Source organism: Lipotes vexillifer, unplaced genomic scaffold (genome assembly GCF_000442215.2).
Source record: "Lipotes vexillifer unplaced genomic scaffold, Lipotes_vexillifer_v1.1 scaffold1104, whole genome shotgun sequence".
Taxonomy (NCBI): domain Eukaryota; kingdom Metazoa; phylum Chordata; class Mammalia; order Artiodactyla; family Lipotidae; genus Lipotes; species Lipotes vexillifer.
In genome coordinates this window covers 134,724-151,191 of record NW_006793533.1, presented here as the reverse complement: position 1 = coordinate 151,191, position 16,468 = coordinate 134,724, and the positions used below count along the sequence as shown (strand labels likewise).

At 36.2% G+C, this 16,468-nt stretch overlaps 1 protein-coding gene across 3 annotated transcripts in view; it reads left to right on the top strand.

The window, feature by feature from the left end:
* The window catches only part of IL1RAP (interleukin 1 receptor accessory protein), an 84,993-nt gene that overhangs the window by 30,685 nt on the left and 37,840 nt on the right, over positions 1 to 16,468 (top strand). For all 3 annotated transcript variants that reach the window (XM_007466476.1, XM_007466477.1, XM_007466478.1), the window contains exons 2-3: positions 5,825 to 6,110; positions 9,905 to 10,091. In XM_007466476.1, coding sequence (XP_007466538.1) covers positions 5,825 to 6,110; positions 9,905 to 10,091 — 473 coding nt within the window. The remainder of the gene's footprint in view (positions 1 to 5,824; positions 6,111 to 9,904; positions 10,092 to 16,468) is intronic.

Below are 16,468 nucleotides of genomic sequence, written 5' to 3'. Positions count from 1 at the left end.
AAGAGAAAGCACCAAAGATTATGCTGGGAGTTTCAAGTTGTACAGCATCTCTGGCCACACTCATTGGCCAGAACCAAATCACATGGCCCCAGCCCAACTGCTAAGGATATGTAGGTTTCACATGGGCCGAGGAAAAGAAAACAAGACTAATGAACATTTAGCAAGTCTCTGCTACAGTCTACCCTAGTGATCACCAAAATTCCATTTCATACTTCTTCCTAAATTGGTCTGCTTGAGTACATGCTTGTGGTTGTTATGTCACACTAGCTCTCTTTTTCCATCTCCCTTTTAACAATTAGCATTCTCCTACATTACAAAAGAAAAATCCAACTGTCACTTATCATCTGTCTTGGTGTTAATTATTGTTCAGGGCCATAAAGACTTCCCAGGGCCAAAGTAACAATTTATATCATTGGTATCCAAAAGTCCCCTTTAATCAAGGTAACATTAACCCCCAGAATGGCTTCCTCCTTCTCTCCAATTTACCAGTGTTCCTGTTAAAAGCGAGCCATGATATCAGAACTGTGTTCTACTGACCCAAGTTGGGGTGATCTGAATTAAGATATATTGTTGAGTGGGGTTGCAAGGAGAATGATACTTTTCATTTTATAGCCTTGCCTCTAAAATCATTCAAATTTGAGCAAATAGTTTAAAGTTCTTGACAGAGAGGCCTTTAGGAACAGCATAAAGAATATTTTTATGAAATACAGAAGGCAGTAGCATCTTACTTCATCCAGACAACAAACTTAATATAGTGCAGTTCCAGACTCCATCAGCTGCCAACTGTCTCTGTCTCTTTCAACTATATCTTATAATTTAAAAGTGAATGAATGTCCTGCCAATGAATATTAATACAAATTTTGGAATGAAAAAACAAAATCAATACTTTCTCATAGAAAGTAGGTATAATTAGGATGGTTTGACACTGAGAGGGACTTTGCCAATTGTATTGCACAGTGGATATTTCCTTCCTTCCTTCCTTTTTTTCCCCTCTAATTAATATTTTAATTGTTTTCAAAGCAAGTCATGCACGGAGGTATTTTAAGGCCAATATATTAACAGGGATACCAAAATAATTGTATTCTTTCTGTCATAATTTTCCTCTGCTCCTACTGACAACCACTTTTGAGGATTTTTTTTTTTTTTTGCTAATCTTTATATATAGGATTTGGGGTCAACTTTATCAATATTTTCTTATGTCTTATGTTTTTGTGTCATGCTGAGAATAACTTCTCTACTCCAACATAAACTTACTGAGTTTATTCTAGCTTATTGAGCACAATGTTTTCAGACTTCCTTTTAAAGAAAAATTGAGAATATAGACTTTCACATGAAGCACCCAATTGTTCAATATTGACAACTAATTCAAATCCATTTTCAAAACTAAGACAGACAAAACTTTGTGCTTACTTCCCACACACATCCTTTTATCATCCTCCTAATGTTTGTTAAGTGTTACGAGTGAGGCTTCAGCAAGTAAACAGGCATTCAGAGATTTAAAAAAAAAAGTCTGATTCGTGTCCTCCGAACCGGGGCACGACCCCGCGTCTCCTGCATCGGCAGGCGGACTCTCAAGCACTGCGCCACCAGGGAAGCCCTACCTCTTTCTTTAAACAGCTTTTTTTGTTTTGTTTTGTTTTGTTTTGTTTTGTTTTTTGCATTACGCGGGCCTCTCACTGCTGCGGCCCCTCCCGCCGCGGAGCACAGGCTCCGGACACGCAGGCCCAGCGGCCATGGCTCACGGGCCCAGCCGCTCCGCGGCGGCATGTGGGATCCTCCCGGACCGGGGCACGAACCCGCGTCCCCCGCATCGGCAGGCAGACTCTCAACCACTGCGCCACCAGGGAAGCCCCACTTTTGAGGATTTTATTTATTTTTCTGGCATTTCCTATCTACAGTTTGCTAACCAATTTGTGTATATTGTTATTTTTCATTTGGTCAACCCTATGTGTTATCTCTTCACTTTTTAAAATTATAGTAAATAAGGACTCTCTAAAGTGCTATCCCCTTTGCTTTCCTTACTCATACCTCTCTATATAATATTATTGCAATATTTGGTTGAATCATAATCATTCAATTAATATATCTTCAAATATTAACGAACTATGATTATATTACCTTTCTTATTTTTTGAAGTTATGAATTGCCTTGCTTTCATATGCTTACTGTAATTACTATCGTTTGGTAACCATTTTCATACTTTTCAATTACCCTTCAGCATCATTTTTCACAGTGCAAATCTAATCAGATAATCCTCAGTTACAATTAATTTTTCTTTATTGGGGGTTTCCATTTTTTTTCTATCTACGCTGATTTACCACCAAGCCCTACCGCATAGCTGCTTTCCTGGGATATCTTGCATTGTTATTCTGGGAATCCCTTCCCCTCTCTCTTTAATTGCATCCCCTATTCCTTGATCTCCTGTTTTCCTTCTTGTTTTTGCTCTCATTTTGTTGGCACAAATCTCCCAGAAGCTTCTTGAAAAAATAGCACATAGGGTATAAAATTACTGAGTCTTTATGTGTCTGAAAATGTCACTCACACGTGATTGTTTTGTTGGGTTTAAGGTTCAAGATTGCAAATAAGTTTCCTTTAGATGCATTGCTTCATTAACTTCTAGTTTCCAGTCTTGTTTTTGAGAGCAGCAAAGCCATTCTGATTCCTAGTCTTTTGTATGTGACTATTTTTTTCCTCTTTCTTACTCGCTGGTAGTTTATATAATCTTTTCGTTTTCCACAGTTTTAAAAAATATTTTTGTGGTGTAAGTCTGTTTTCATCCACTGTGTTGGGGCAATTGACAGATCTTTTTAATTTAGAAGGTTATGACTTCAGTTCTGAGATTTGGTTTTGCTTTGAATTATTTAATGGAGAGTTTTCTTTTTATTTTCTTTCTTTTGGGGATCCTACTGTTGAGATGTTGAGACTCATGGACTGGTCTAACTTTCTTCTCTATTTTCTGTTTTTCTTTCTACTCTACTTTTTAGAAAATTCTCAAATTTAACTTCCAAATAAACCATTTATTAAATTTTACCTTTCTTCAATCATGTTTTTAATTTTAATAAGCTTTTTTTTCTCTGAATATTCCTATATCATTCTGTTCTTGCTTCATGAATATAAAAGTTTCCTTATCTCTCTGAGTATGTTAATGATAGTTTTTTGTTTTTCTTTTAAAAGATTTCTTTTTCTTGAATAATCTTGGTTTTGTCAAATTTTCTTTTACAATGTTTCTTTGGATGTTACCTTTTATAGTAGAGATTTTTCTCAGATGTTTCCTGGGGCTGTTTGTTCATATTTAAGAAGATGTGATTAAGAAGCTGATTAAAAATTCTAAATGTGAATGTGGGACTTGTTAACCTTGAGCTTTTCTATTGGATGATATGATGATATGGCTGTACAAGTTGTTTAAAAAAAAAAAAAAACTCTGATACTAAGATTGTTAGATCTTTCTTCTGAAAGTAGTCAGATTTTCTAGAGAAGATTCATTCATTCTCCTGCCTGGAGAGTAAAGGTCTGGCTGCTCCTATCCTTGGAGCGCAGTGCGAAATGTTCCTGAGTGCTAGGAGGGTGGGGTTGGAACCAAAGATGTCACTTTTTGACATAGCGTTCATCCAATTCTCCTTATTTTACTGTCCCACCTATGTGCTTATTTTTAAGGTATCTGGTTGCATTTGCCAGGATAGGATAGATTATTCATATTGGTAGTAAGCAAATCCCAATTCTCTATGACTTAAAATAGCAAAGCTTTGCTGTGTGTCATCCATATCAAGGGAACCAAGCTAAAGGAGTCTCGACGTCTGTGCTTTCATATTTGCTAAGGCAGAAGAAAAGGAAGCATGGTGAAATATACTCTGGTCCTTAAAACACTCAACACAGGTGACACTCAGTACATCATTTTGGCCAAAGTGAGTCACATGGCATCCCATTATTTCAGAAGGGCATAAAAGTACAATCTTACAATATGCCTAGTAAGAGAACCCAGAAATATTGAGTGTATGGTACTAGTGATTACTTATCTTGATACTGACAGTTTCTCCTCCTGGGTTTTTTCTGCATTCTGCATTGAAGATTGGTTTGTTCTCCAGCTCTCCCCTCTTCATTTAGGATTTTTCATTTTAAATGTGCTAAGCTGGTCACCACTTGTCCATTTGATGTTGCTATTATCTTTCCTCTTGTTATTGCTATTACTTGGGTTTACGTCTTGAAAATTATTTCAGCTTTAGTGGAGTTTCATAAAGGGGTGAAACTGGATGCATGTATTCAATCTGACATGTTTAACTGAAAAAACTATGGTTATAACTTGCTGTTAACTGAAGGAGCTAATTCTGCAGCTATGCAGTTTTAATGAAAATATATTTAAAGAACATTATGATAGATGTTTAATAAAAAATATTTTATTATCAATTTGTATTAATGTGAACAACACTTTGATCTTTCCAGTTCTTTCTTGTGTATTGGATTTTAAAACACGTTTCTGAATGAAGCATAAAAATTGTAAACAATGGAAATTTGTTGATTCTTGGAAAAGTCAGTTTGTTAGATTTCCCAGAGGTCTATTATTTACTTAGAAATGTATTACTTACTTACAAAACATTTTGTAAGTCATAAAGCTTCAAATTCTTTGCTTTTATCAAAATTAAAGTAGTCACTAATTTAGTTGTTCTGTTAGCTATCTGCTTATGCCCAAAACGTTGCCTAGCAAATGATCATAAACTTCATTTAATTTATTACACATGTATTATTGCTCATGAAACTACAGGTTTTCTGCGTGGTTCTGGTGACATAAGCTCAGCTCAGCTGATATAGGCTGAGCTTGCTCTTACGTCTTTGGTCAGCTGTAGAGAGGTCTGACAGCTGTGCTTCTGGAGGGTGCAGCTGTCAGCAAGTGTGCCTCAGCTCTACTACATGTGGTCTCTTATTTACTAGGAAGCATTCTTGTGTATTGTAGTCAGTTTGGCTGTCTAATCCAATACCAGTAGACACACATGACTAATCCAAATTGATATGTGCAATAAATGTAAAATACACTGAATTTTGAAGAGTTATTCCAAAAAAAGAATATAGGGGCTTCCCTGGTGGCGCAGTGGTTGAGAGTCCGCCTGGCAATGCAGGGGACGCGGGTTTGTGCCCCGGTCCGGGAAGATCCCACATGCCGCGGAGTGGCTGGGCCCGTGAGCCATGGCCGCTGAGCCTGCGCATCCAGAGCCTGTGCTCCGCAACGGGAAAGGCCACAGCAGTGAGAGGCACGTGTATCGAAAAAAAAAAAAAAAAATATATATATATATATATAAAGTATAAACTAGCTTATCAATATTTGGGATGTTTTGGATATATAGAGTTTAACAAAATACATTATAAAAATTAATTTTACCTACTTTTTATTTATTTAATGTGGCAACTAGGACACCTAAAATTAACTATGAGGCTTGCATTTTATTGCTATTGGACAGTGAAGACCAGGGGAGAACTGGGAATCTTAGAGGGTTGCCATTTCAGTTACAATTTTCTCCTTAGAACCTCTTTTGTCCCCAGAGGAGTGAAAGAGTACATGATTTCTTTTCCAGGTGAGATTCTCCCCCATACCTTGTAGGGTTCAACAGGATCAAGCTATCAAATCACACTGTTATCCAATGGATAGTCAAAAGATAATAAATGAATGAGGGGAATTCTCCTCACACCACAGCTATTACATGCATTTATTAGAAAGAGGCTAATGAATATGACCCGAGAGGAGGGTCTGGAAAATACTGGGGTACCCTAAAGAGAAGGTGTGTTCTCTGGAGATGAGATGACTCCTCTGCCTTTTCTTTCTTTTTGACTGTTCCAGAACGCTGTGATGACTGGGGACTAGATACCATGAGGCAGATCCAAGTGTATGAAGATGAGCCAGCTCGTATCAAGTGCCCACTCTTTGAACACTTCTTGAAATATAACTACAGTACAGCCCATTCAGCAGGCCTTACTCTGATCTGGTATTGGACAAGGCAGGACCGGGACCTTGAGGAGCCGATTAACTTCCGCCTCCCTGAGAACCGCATTAGTAAGGAGAAAGATGTGCTCTGGTTCCGGCCCACACTCCTCAATGACACAGGCAACTATACCTGCATGTTAAGGTAGCCTGACCCTTATGGTGACTTTCTCTTTTCCCTTTCGTTCCTGAACCGTTTTCCAAACGATGCATGGGCTGTGAATGTGGGAAGGGGAAGAAGGAAGCATGTAGAGAGATTTACACTTCACCTCATGGGCTTAGCTGAGGTTAGCTGAAAGAGATGTGCAGAGAAAATGGTTGAGCTTCTGAGAACATTCTCAATAGGTGGTTCCTTTTCAAACCTGACATACATCGGGGTTGTCTAGAGGTGGAGGCTTGTTCATTTGTTCCCTTTCCCTGACATGAATCTGCCTCCATGTCTGCCTCACCTGAAGGTATATCCGTTTCCCTGGACAATGAACAGGGCAGGCAGTAGAACCCATTCATATCTGTTATTCTTGGCAACTTTTTAAGTACCTGGCACAAATAAAGCCTCAGGATGCCACATAAAGGAAAGAATATCTGAGAGGCATTAAATATACTTAGAACTGTGCTTTTCAAACTTTTCCTCCAAAATTTCCCTAAAAAGCAAATGAATACCAGATCTCTGGGAATCTAAGAATATAATCCAAAGCACCCTACCATTACTGCAAAATTTCTTTCAAATCCACTTTTTTTCTGAAAGTTCATGTACATTTTGCATTTTACTTCACAATATACCAATTTTCCTTTTACAACAGATTAATTTTGGTTTTCCTCTGGAAGAAAAAAAAAAACATTGAAAAAATTGAGGGTCCTTCTGAAAAATAACCATTTTAAGGCTTAGTACTTTGGCTACTTTTTTTCCTGAGGTCCCTTTTTAGCTTCCAGGCTTTATTTTATTTTTTAAACTCCCATCTGGGTTGTGAATTGTTTTTTAAAGATAGTTTCCTACTATTTAATAGTACATTGGTTTCCTAGGTCTTCCATAACAAAATACCACAGACTGGGTGGCTTAAACAATGGAAATATGTTTTCTCATACTTCTGGAGGCTAGAATTCCAAGCTTAAGGTGTCAACAGGGTTGGTTTCATTCATCTCTCCTTGGCTTGTAGATAGACATCTTCTCTCCATGTCCTCACATCATTTCACCTCTGTGTCTTCTGTGTCCTAATCTCCTCTTCTTATAAGAGCATCAGTTATATTGGATTAAGGCCCACCCATATTACCTCATTTTACCTTAATTACCTCTTTCAAGACCTATCTCCAAATACAGTTGCATTCTAAGGTATTCAACTTCGACATATGAATTTGGGGTGGGGGACACAATTCAGCCCATAGTGATAGAGCTGGATGACCTAACAATAACAGAAGAACATAACAGAATAATAAGTAAGCCCAGACCTTCTGAATGCTCCTTGTCTCTCATGGATGTTATAACTGTTCTCTGATGGAGAACTATGGCTATGTTTTGATAAATTTAAACAATGTTATGATTTAGTGAGAAAGGACTTCTCTATCACAGAAAAAAGCATATTGATCACTGTGGCTTTGGGAGTCCCTTGTAACCTCTTAAGTCCCTTCTGAGGCTTTTACCCCTTCTATTTAATTTTGCTGGAGTGAACTCTAGACTGGGATGTGAGCTTCCAAGGAGCCTGAAATACTCATGTGTCCATTGTTTATGCTCTAATACAGCTTTGGTATTTATACCCACACAATGAGAAAGCTGGCCTAAATGTTCTTTGAGCTCCTTTTCATCTTTGGCAATTGTGAATCTAGTAACATTTCACCCATACACCTTGGCAAATACCTGGGGAAGGGTCATCAGTAGCTTTCTGGTTGACCTTGGTCTCTACTATGCATTCTAGTGCTTCAGTATCTCTATTTTTTTTTTTTTTCCTTAGCAACCCACTACTTCTTTAGAGCTCTCCTCCAAACTTTTCCAGCCTTCTTTTATATTATAGGAACAGGGCTCATGACTGTCTAGGCCTGAGTATACCTTTAGTGTTATTTATCAATTTCCAGATTGCCATCTCTTCAGTTCACCTGTCTGCCTATCTTCTAAAGAAAATTTGAATGAAACTTATCTGGTGGGGGTACCAGAAGCTTCCCACTGTCCTGTGGTGATTCCTAAACTGAGAATGACCTTAAACTGAACCATGTGAAATCATAGGCCTGATGTCATTAAGAAAATAAAGTTAAAGAGTCATCCTCTAGGATTTTACTGCTTGTATTCTTGCTTCAGTAACTCTATTAAGATAACATCCAGATTTGACTTACGGAGCTGGAAAAGTCAGTCCATTCATTGTTCATCACTTGATTTTATAGTCAGGAAATGTATCTTATTAAGCTGGAATTTACCTTCTATAACTTCCACCTACAGGATACTTCTACTTGGAAGACCTTTTGTTATCTGTAGGTAAAGACTGTGCCTGCCACTCTCCCTTTCCACCTTATTACCATTGTCATATAAGTCATCCTTAAACACTCTCTCCTCCCATCCTGGGGAGGGTAATGAATTCTCCCACACCTTCCATTGGATTTAGTCTTAATTCATGAGTTATTGAGTATGTAATATGTCTTAAATAGAAATCACAAAAAGGGGTGGACAATGAATGACCTATTTACATATCACCCTAAAAAATCACTTATTTTTATTATCTATACTCCCTTTATTGTTTTCCTATATGTAAAACAGTTTTATGTGTATTCCATGTATCCAACAAATATTTATTCAGTGCCTACTGAAACTTTAGGCACTGCACCAGATGCAAGAAATAAAAGAAAACACATAATGGTCGTGACTTTGAACTATGATAAATTCAATCAAGGAATTGTCCAAGGTGCTGAGAGGATGAGAGTCCTAATTTAGATATGGGGTGTGTAGAGAATGACATAGACCTCCATGTGAAAGGTAGGGTGATGGGAAAAGAAGAACCCTCCAGGCAGATGAAATGACTTTACACAAACATTAAAGGTATAAATACAGTTCCCCGCCATCTTTTGTTTTTCTTTTTTTAAAGATTTTTTTTTTTTGATGTGGACCATTTTTAAAGTCTTTATTGACTATGTCTTCTGTTTTATATTTTGGTTTTTTGGCCACAAGATACGTGGGATCTTAGCTCCCCGATCAGGGGTCAAACCCGCAACCCCTGCACTGGAAGACAAAGTCTTAACCACTGGACCGCCAGGGAAGTCCCTCCCCAGCCACCTTAACATGTTTAATGTGTTTGTTAGTTTTTTCCTTCATGCTTGATTTTTTTTATATATGTGTACAATAACTTTGGATGGTTGTACCATGATTTTTTTTTTTACAGTCTTCCTTTTCATAGGTTTTTCTCCTGATTCCAATATCTTCCTCACTGATATAGCACAGGATGGGCATTTTTGATCATGTGCTCTCTCTATTCTCAATTTTCCTACGTCTATCATGTGAAAAAATCTCCAGAAATAAGCTTACAAGGGAAAAGGCTCAGGATTTTAAAAATGTTTTTGGAAACATATTTAATTTTCCAGATCTCGTTTATACCATTATCAACCATGAGTTAATATGCTGTTCTTACCTGTGCCTTACCAGTACTGAGTGTTATTAAGAATGTTTTAAGGGTAAAATTAAACACTCTATATATGAATATACACACACACATACATATGTATGTTTAGGAACATATCTAAAAATCTAAATAGTTTATCAATAGTAGCTAATTGTGTCTGTTTTTATTCTGTTGTGTCAGTTGTTATAGGAAATACCTCCATAACACATTTAATTGTTACATGAACTTAATATATAAATAAAGTCTCAATACACAGCAGTACTTCACTTAGCTCATTTTAATGTGTTTGCTGCATCAAAACAAATGCAAATGAGACTGCCCATTCATTGCATATTTTTCTTTTCAGGAACACTACATATTGTAGCAAAGTTGCATTTCCTCTGGAAGTGGTTCAAAAAGATAGCTGCTTCAATTCTCCCATGAAACTTCCAGTGCATAGATTATATTTAGAATATGGTGTTCAGAAGATCACTTGTCCAAACATCGATGGATTTTTTCCTTCTAGTGTCAAGCCAACCATCACTTGGTATATGGTAAGCAAACTAGAGGGCATTTACCCTCTCTAAAATGACAATGATTATTTGTTGAGTTAATATAGAAACTGAGATTTTTCTCATCATCATTTCCTCCTTAATAACTTTATACAAATCTTTTACTGCTTCCTCACTTTGTACCATTTTAAAGGAAGTGGTGGAGATGCTTTGCCTCAACCCACCATGTCTTAAATTACATTCACTGGACTACCAGAACTACCTTATTTCTATTAACTTCCTATGAAATACAACTTGAGAAATATTGCCCACTTCTACTCACTGCTGAGTGAAGTCAGAAGCTGCTAATTCATCTGGTGAATTTCAGCTCTTTGGTTAATAAGTACTGTATTTTATTATTTGTATGTGTTTTCACATTTGCCTTCCTTTGTGGGCACGGTCGATCTGTGGTCTATTACACATCTGAGAGCTTTGGAAAGTATTTAATCAAAATATGAAAGTGTTGGAAGATGACACTTGAGGCAGCAGCATAGTTTTCTAATCTCTTCAAATATCCACCTGAGCCAAAGCCAAAAACTCCTGAAAAACATTTAAAACAAAACTCAGTGACAAGTTATCCATAAGAATCACTTTCAGTAAAATAAGTGGGATAAATCACCAGTACAGCCCATATAGAATCAGAGTCTATAGAGAAGGAAGCTGATGGAAATAATATGGCATCTGGCAGGCTCAGGAAGAGGAGAAACCCCAAAAAGCCAGTGGGTGAAGCAATTTGAGAATAGCAGCCGAAATTTTGCTCTCTAATAGAGAGTGAGTCCAAGCAGCCTATAGCAAGATATTTTGAAGGAATTGGAATAGTTCTAGTGCCTCGGAACTCTGAAAAACAACCACGCATACTGAGGAAAAACTGCTAGGAGTGGAATCAAAATAAACAGGATCAGGGTAATGTAGACGAAGGAAGGAGACCCTGCTGAGAATGGAGGAGCTGAACAGAATCAGGAAATCTCAAGACTGTAGTTTTGAAGAAGGATCTCTGTGAAACTGGAAAATCCTGCCAAATCCTAAAGCTCAGAAAAACTAGTTTTACATAATAATGAGCAACAAAAAGAATCAAGGTAAAATCCCATTCGAAGCTATAAGAAAAAAGAAGAAGCAGAATAACATTTCTATAGAAAAAAATAAAAGCATTCCAGAACGACCTATTGCAACCTACTGTTTCAAAAATTGGCACAAAGACATTAAGAAGTGATGCAAGATGAGAGAGAATAACAAATAAAAATTAGAAGATTCCAGAAATTATACAACTCAGTAAAAACTTAGAAGAAAATTAATAATTATTTCAGAAATAAATCGAAACTAAGAGGAGCAAACAGAAAATGAACACAACAAATAATGCCTTAAGATTAAAAGAAAGTGGAATGGAGAAAAAATTTTGATCAAAAATAAATTATGAATAAAAATAAAAAGGTTAGGATGGATATACCAATATCATATAAAGTAGACTGTAAGATGATTAATATTATCAGAGATAGAAAGGACTTTTCAGAATAATAAGAGGGTCAACTCATCAGGAAGGCATGAAAATAATAAAAAAGTATATATGCTTAATAACAGTGCTTCAAAATACATGAAGGAAAAGTCGACAAAATTAAAAGACGAAATAGACAATTCTACAATCCTAGTTGAAAATTTTAGTATCTGTCTCTGTTTAAGCCATTAATGAAGTGACTTAGGGAGCCAACTTTAAGAGTTTTCCATTGGCCAAAGATGGAACAATTTAAACTTTAGTAAGGATATTAATTGCAATAGGTCGAATCTCATGAATTAAATTTAAATCCATAAGTTCATAATGATATTTCAAAATATGGCCACATTTCGATGAGAATAGGAAATAAAAACATTACCTTGAAAACCGGTAAATAAAGGCGAAAAAAAGCCAAGATTTTATTCTGCCTTTTCTATAAGAAATGTATTGATATATTGAGTAATGACATAGTGCAGGGAAGTGTATTTTTATAAAAGTATATAATCACTTTGCAAACCCCAATGAATTACTAAATCTAAGCATTATGCATCATTGACTGTTAATATCATAAGGAGAGAAACAGCCACTTTTCTTCTGATGAAAGAACACAATATTACCTATAATTGTGCCAAATGGATTCAATCTGAGTCTGATGAAACCTTTGGGTCCTGCTGCCATTTTGCAGAAAATATAGAGAACAGAGGAATGTATTGATCTGCACCATGAGTTTGCAATCAGCAAAATCTAAATTGTGAGACACACTACAGGCCAAATGTCTTGTGTTAGTCAACAGATAAATTGCAAAAAAAGAAAGGCATAGAGTGGGAATGTATAGATTAAAAGAACCGTAAAACATTTAAAACACTAGAGTGGATGAGAATATAGTATCTAAGGACATATATGAGTGATAAAATCGTACATGAAAACAAAGAAGTGACTTCACTATGAAGGTATAGATAGTTGCTACTTTGGGGGATAGTAAAGAAGGTGTGATTGACATGGGGCATGTGGAAGGCTTTCAAGGGTGACTGGTAATGTTCTATTCCTGGACCTGAGTGGTGGTTTTAGAAGTATTTGCTTTATACTAATTCATTAACTCACACATATGTTTTGAGTGTTTTTCATATATGCTTCATTCTATAGTAAAATGATTAAGAGGAAGGGAGATGATAGGAAAGGAAGGGGAGGTAGAGGAGACTGATTTAAGATATATAACAACCAATTGCAATGTATGGACCTTAAGTGGATCATGTTTTATTCAAACAAACTATGAAACATGTTATGAGAAAGTCAGGGAAATATGAACACAGACAGAATATTGATGATATCAATAAGTTTTTATTACTTTTTAAATCATGATAATTTTAATGTAGTTATGTTTTCAGGAGGGGTCTTGTCATTTAGAAGTACACACAGAAATATTTACAAATTAAATTGTATAATGTCTGTGATTTGCTTTGAAATAATATTGGGATGCAGTGAGTGGGTATAGATGAAATAAGACATAGCCTGAATTGGTACTTCTGACTCTAGATATGGGTACAGGGATCATTGTTTATTCTATGATTGCACTTTTCCATAGTAAAAAGGATTAAAATAATTATATTAACAAGTTGACATCAATAAGTGTAATATGTCTTCTGGTTAAAAAAATATGTTCATCTATCTATCTGCAACAAGGTCTCTCATTTCTAATGAGATCCTATTCACTTTTTCTATATTTTGAATACTTTATGGTCTGAAAAAATAATTTTACTTTTATACATATTCTATTATTTTCTCCTCTTTTTCCTCATGTATTCCCTCTGCCTGGAACATCCTCTTTTTCTCCTTTAGAACAAATCAAATTCTACACCTTTGTAAAATATTCCCTGTACTCTCCAGCTGAAATAAATTTTCCCTCATATACCCTCAATTAGCTATTTATTTGTAGCTGTTTCAATGTCACTTTTCACTTCCTTTATTGTTTTATAACCATTTATTCATGCATATGTTCAATACATACTTGTTGAAGATCAACTGTATTGAATGCAATATATCTGGGTCTGGGGGGTACACGGTAATCAATGTGATATATGCCCTCCCCAACATAGTCCCAAAGGATCTCAGTTTAATTCAAACAAATTTATAAATAAGAATTCCTGTTCTTATCAAAAAGTAGAATTCTAAGTTCTACAAGAGTGTCAAAGAGAATTTATTGTTGGTTTTAACAAGAGTGACAGATTTACATGCAGGTATTCTATGAGATTGACTATATCTTGAGGGCAAAGTTATGCCATATCCATCTCTGTATCTCCAATGATTCCCAGACTTCTGGTTTTCCTGATTGGACCAATGTCAGTGCTATTAACCAAGGTATGAAGTAGCAGAGGAGGAACAGGTTTGGGGATCAAGTAATGAATTTAGATCATGTCATATTGAGTTAGATTTATCTGTGTGACATCTAGGTGGCAGTGACCAATAGGTAGTGGCTACATGTGTATGGGTCTGGAGCTTATTAAAAAAAAAAATCAAAGCTGGAGACAGAGAATTGGATACATCTATGTGATAGTTGAAGCCCTTAAGAAGACAAACTAAAGTGAGAAGAGAAAAAGGCTAAGATAAAAATCTGGAGAGAATGTTTATGGGGTGAATGAAAGCACAAAGCCTGGAAAGAAGACCAAGAAAAAGAAGTCATGGTGGTAAAACCATCACCATGGCAGATAACCAACAATGTGCAGATGACTAAAGAGGATAACCAGTAACCAGCCATCCTTTCTAGTCTCTGATTATGAAAAGGTTCCTATGGGTGTATGTTATACGGCTTTTCATTTCTTTACGTTTTGGTAATTGACACCTTTACTCCTAAGAGTGCTTCCATGTTGGGCACAAAATAAGGGTTCTTGGTAGCTGCATTTTCCTATCGCTGTGTAGCAATGATGCTATTGTTTTTTGCTTTCCACCTTCTACAGTCACTCCCTGCATCCACCAAGGTATTTGACCTTCCTGCAGTAGTCCTCTTTCAGTTGTTATCAGCTGAATTCCCTACCTTGACATTGTAGAAATGGTCTCTTTTAGTAATACAAATAACTCTATGAAAGTTAAAAGACACATTAATTAGTTCCCGCAAATTTGCTTCCCTGTTAGCGGAAGGATGAAAACTGATGAATTGAAAGAAGGAAAAGGAAACTAACATTTCTTGCATTTTACTAGTGCAATACATTGTGCTACGTACTTTATATGTTATCATATGTAATACTCATCACAATTCTTCAAGGTAGATATCATCCTTGTATAGATTAGGAAACAGATGTTTGGAGACATAAACAATAATAGTTCACATTTATTGAGCACAGTAATTCTTCTAAATGCTTTAATAATTTCACTCATTATCGATATCTCAACGTGAGGTGGACTCTCTTGTTTTCTCCGTTTTGTAGTCAAGGAAGCTGAGGTGTAGAGTGGTTGAGTGATTTGTCCAAGATTCAGCACTATGCAATCTGTATCAAGAGCCCAGACTTTTACATTATCTTATATAATTTGCTCAAAATAATCCAGCTGATCATAGGAGAATCTGGAATTTCAGGCCAGTTCTGTGTGGTTCCAAGACCTATGCTCTCCAGAAATGGCACAGAGAGGGTGGTCTAGTCTTTACTTCTGGGGGGTAGGGCACTTTGAAGGGCGGAGCAATCTTTGAACACAGATTGGGCTGTAGGCTGGACTGTGGAACGTAAGGAAACCTGTGAAAAGAGAGCCCTGGAAAATCATAAGGTGCGCAGAAAAGCTGAGATTAGAGGGAACAGAAAATCTGAAGTTTGCATTTTAGAATCTTAGGTTAATGGGGCAGGACTGAACTTTCTTCCTCTGCATGTCTTCTCTTCTCTCATCCTGTCTTCTGCACGGCATGGTTTACTTCATTCAGTGCCCAGAATTCACAGTTCTCTAGTTCAACAACCCTGTGAGTCAAATTGATGTTCAGTAAATGTTTGTTGAGTAAGCCAGGATTTGTAACCAGCCTGGAAAGCAAAACATGGTTTGTAAGTGATTTACTGAATTTCAAATAGCCAGCTTCTAAAAGAACTTCTGGAACACAACATGTATATAAATTGGAGGCTGCCTGTTTATTCACAGGGTCTTCCAAATATATAGTAGTAATGACACAGGTAAGCGTAATCTTGTTGTTGTTTTTACTATTATTATGAAATGTATTCAAAGAGCTGAGCTTTAAAATATGGCAAGCCATCTTAACATTCATATTACTGGATTATTTCTCTTTCTCATTGTTATAATTAGGTGTTTGAATTATTTTTTTTAAAGACACTTATAAAAACAAAGTCAGTTTTCCCCTTCTTACTAAGGATCAGAGGGACCACTTTATTGGGTGCTTTGGATGTTAAATTTATAGCAGCTGCTGAAATGCTCTCAATTGCTATTTAGCAGAGTAGATATCATTCTGGATATCAATTTTCAAAAAGCTGGTTGTCCTTGTCCTCAGTGTGATCATTAAAATTGGTATTTTACATCCAGCTTTAATTTTCAGTGTGAAATTAAGCAGAATTGTTCAGGTATTGTTTATAAATCTCTCTCAGAAAATAGGAAAATCTTTGCTTTTTCTGACAAAGTGCCATCAGGAAAGCATATTTCTGAAACAGTGCCAGGCTTGGCCTTCCTGTTGGCATAGCACATATGGTTGGAAAGTTAGTCCAAGGTCTATCTAATAGACTTTATTTTTAAAGTGCTTGTTTCAATTTGATCTGACAGCTTAGTTTGGTTCTTTATCTCCTCCCTTTTCCTAAAGTCCCTATATAGTGATTTTTTAACCTTTGGTATGAAGGAAGTGAGTATCATATTTTCTTTCCAAACTATACATATTTAATTTAATATACATATTTAATTCCATATTTTCTTTCCAAAC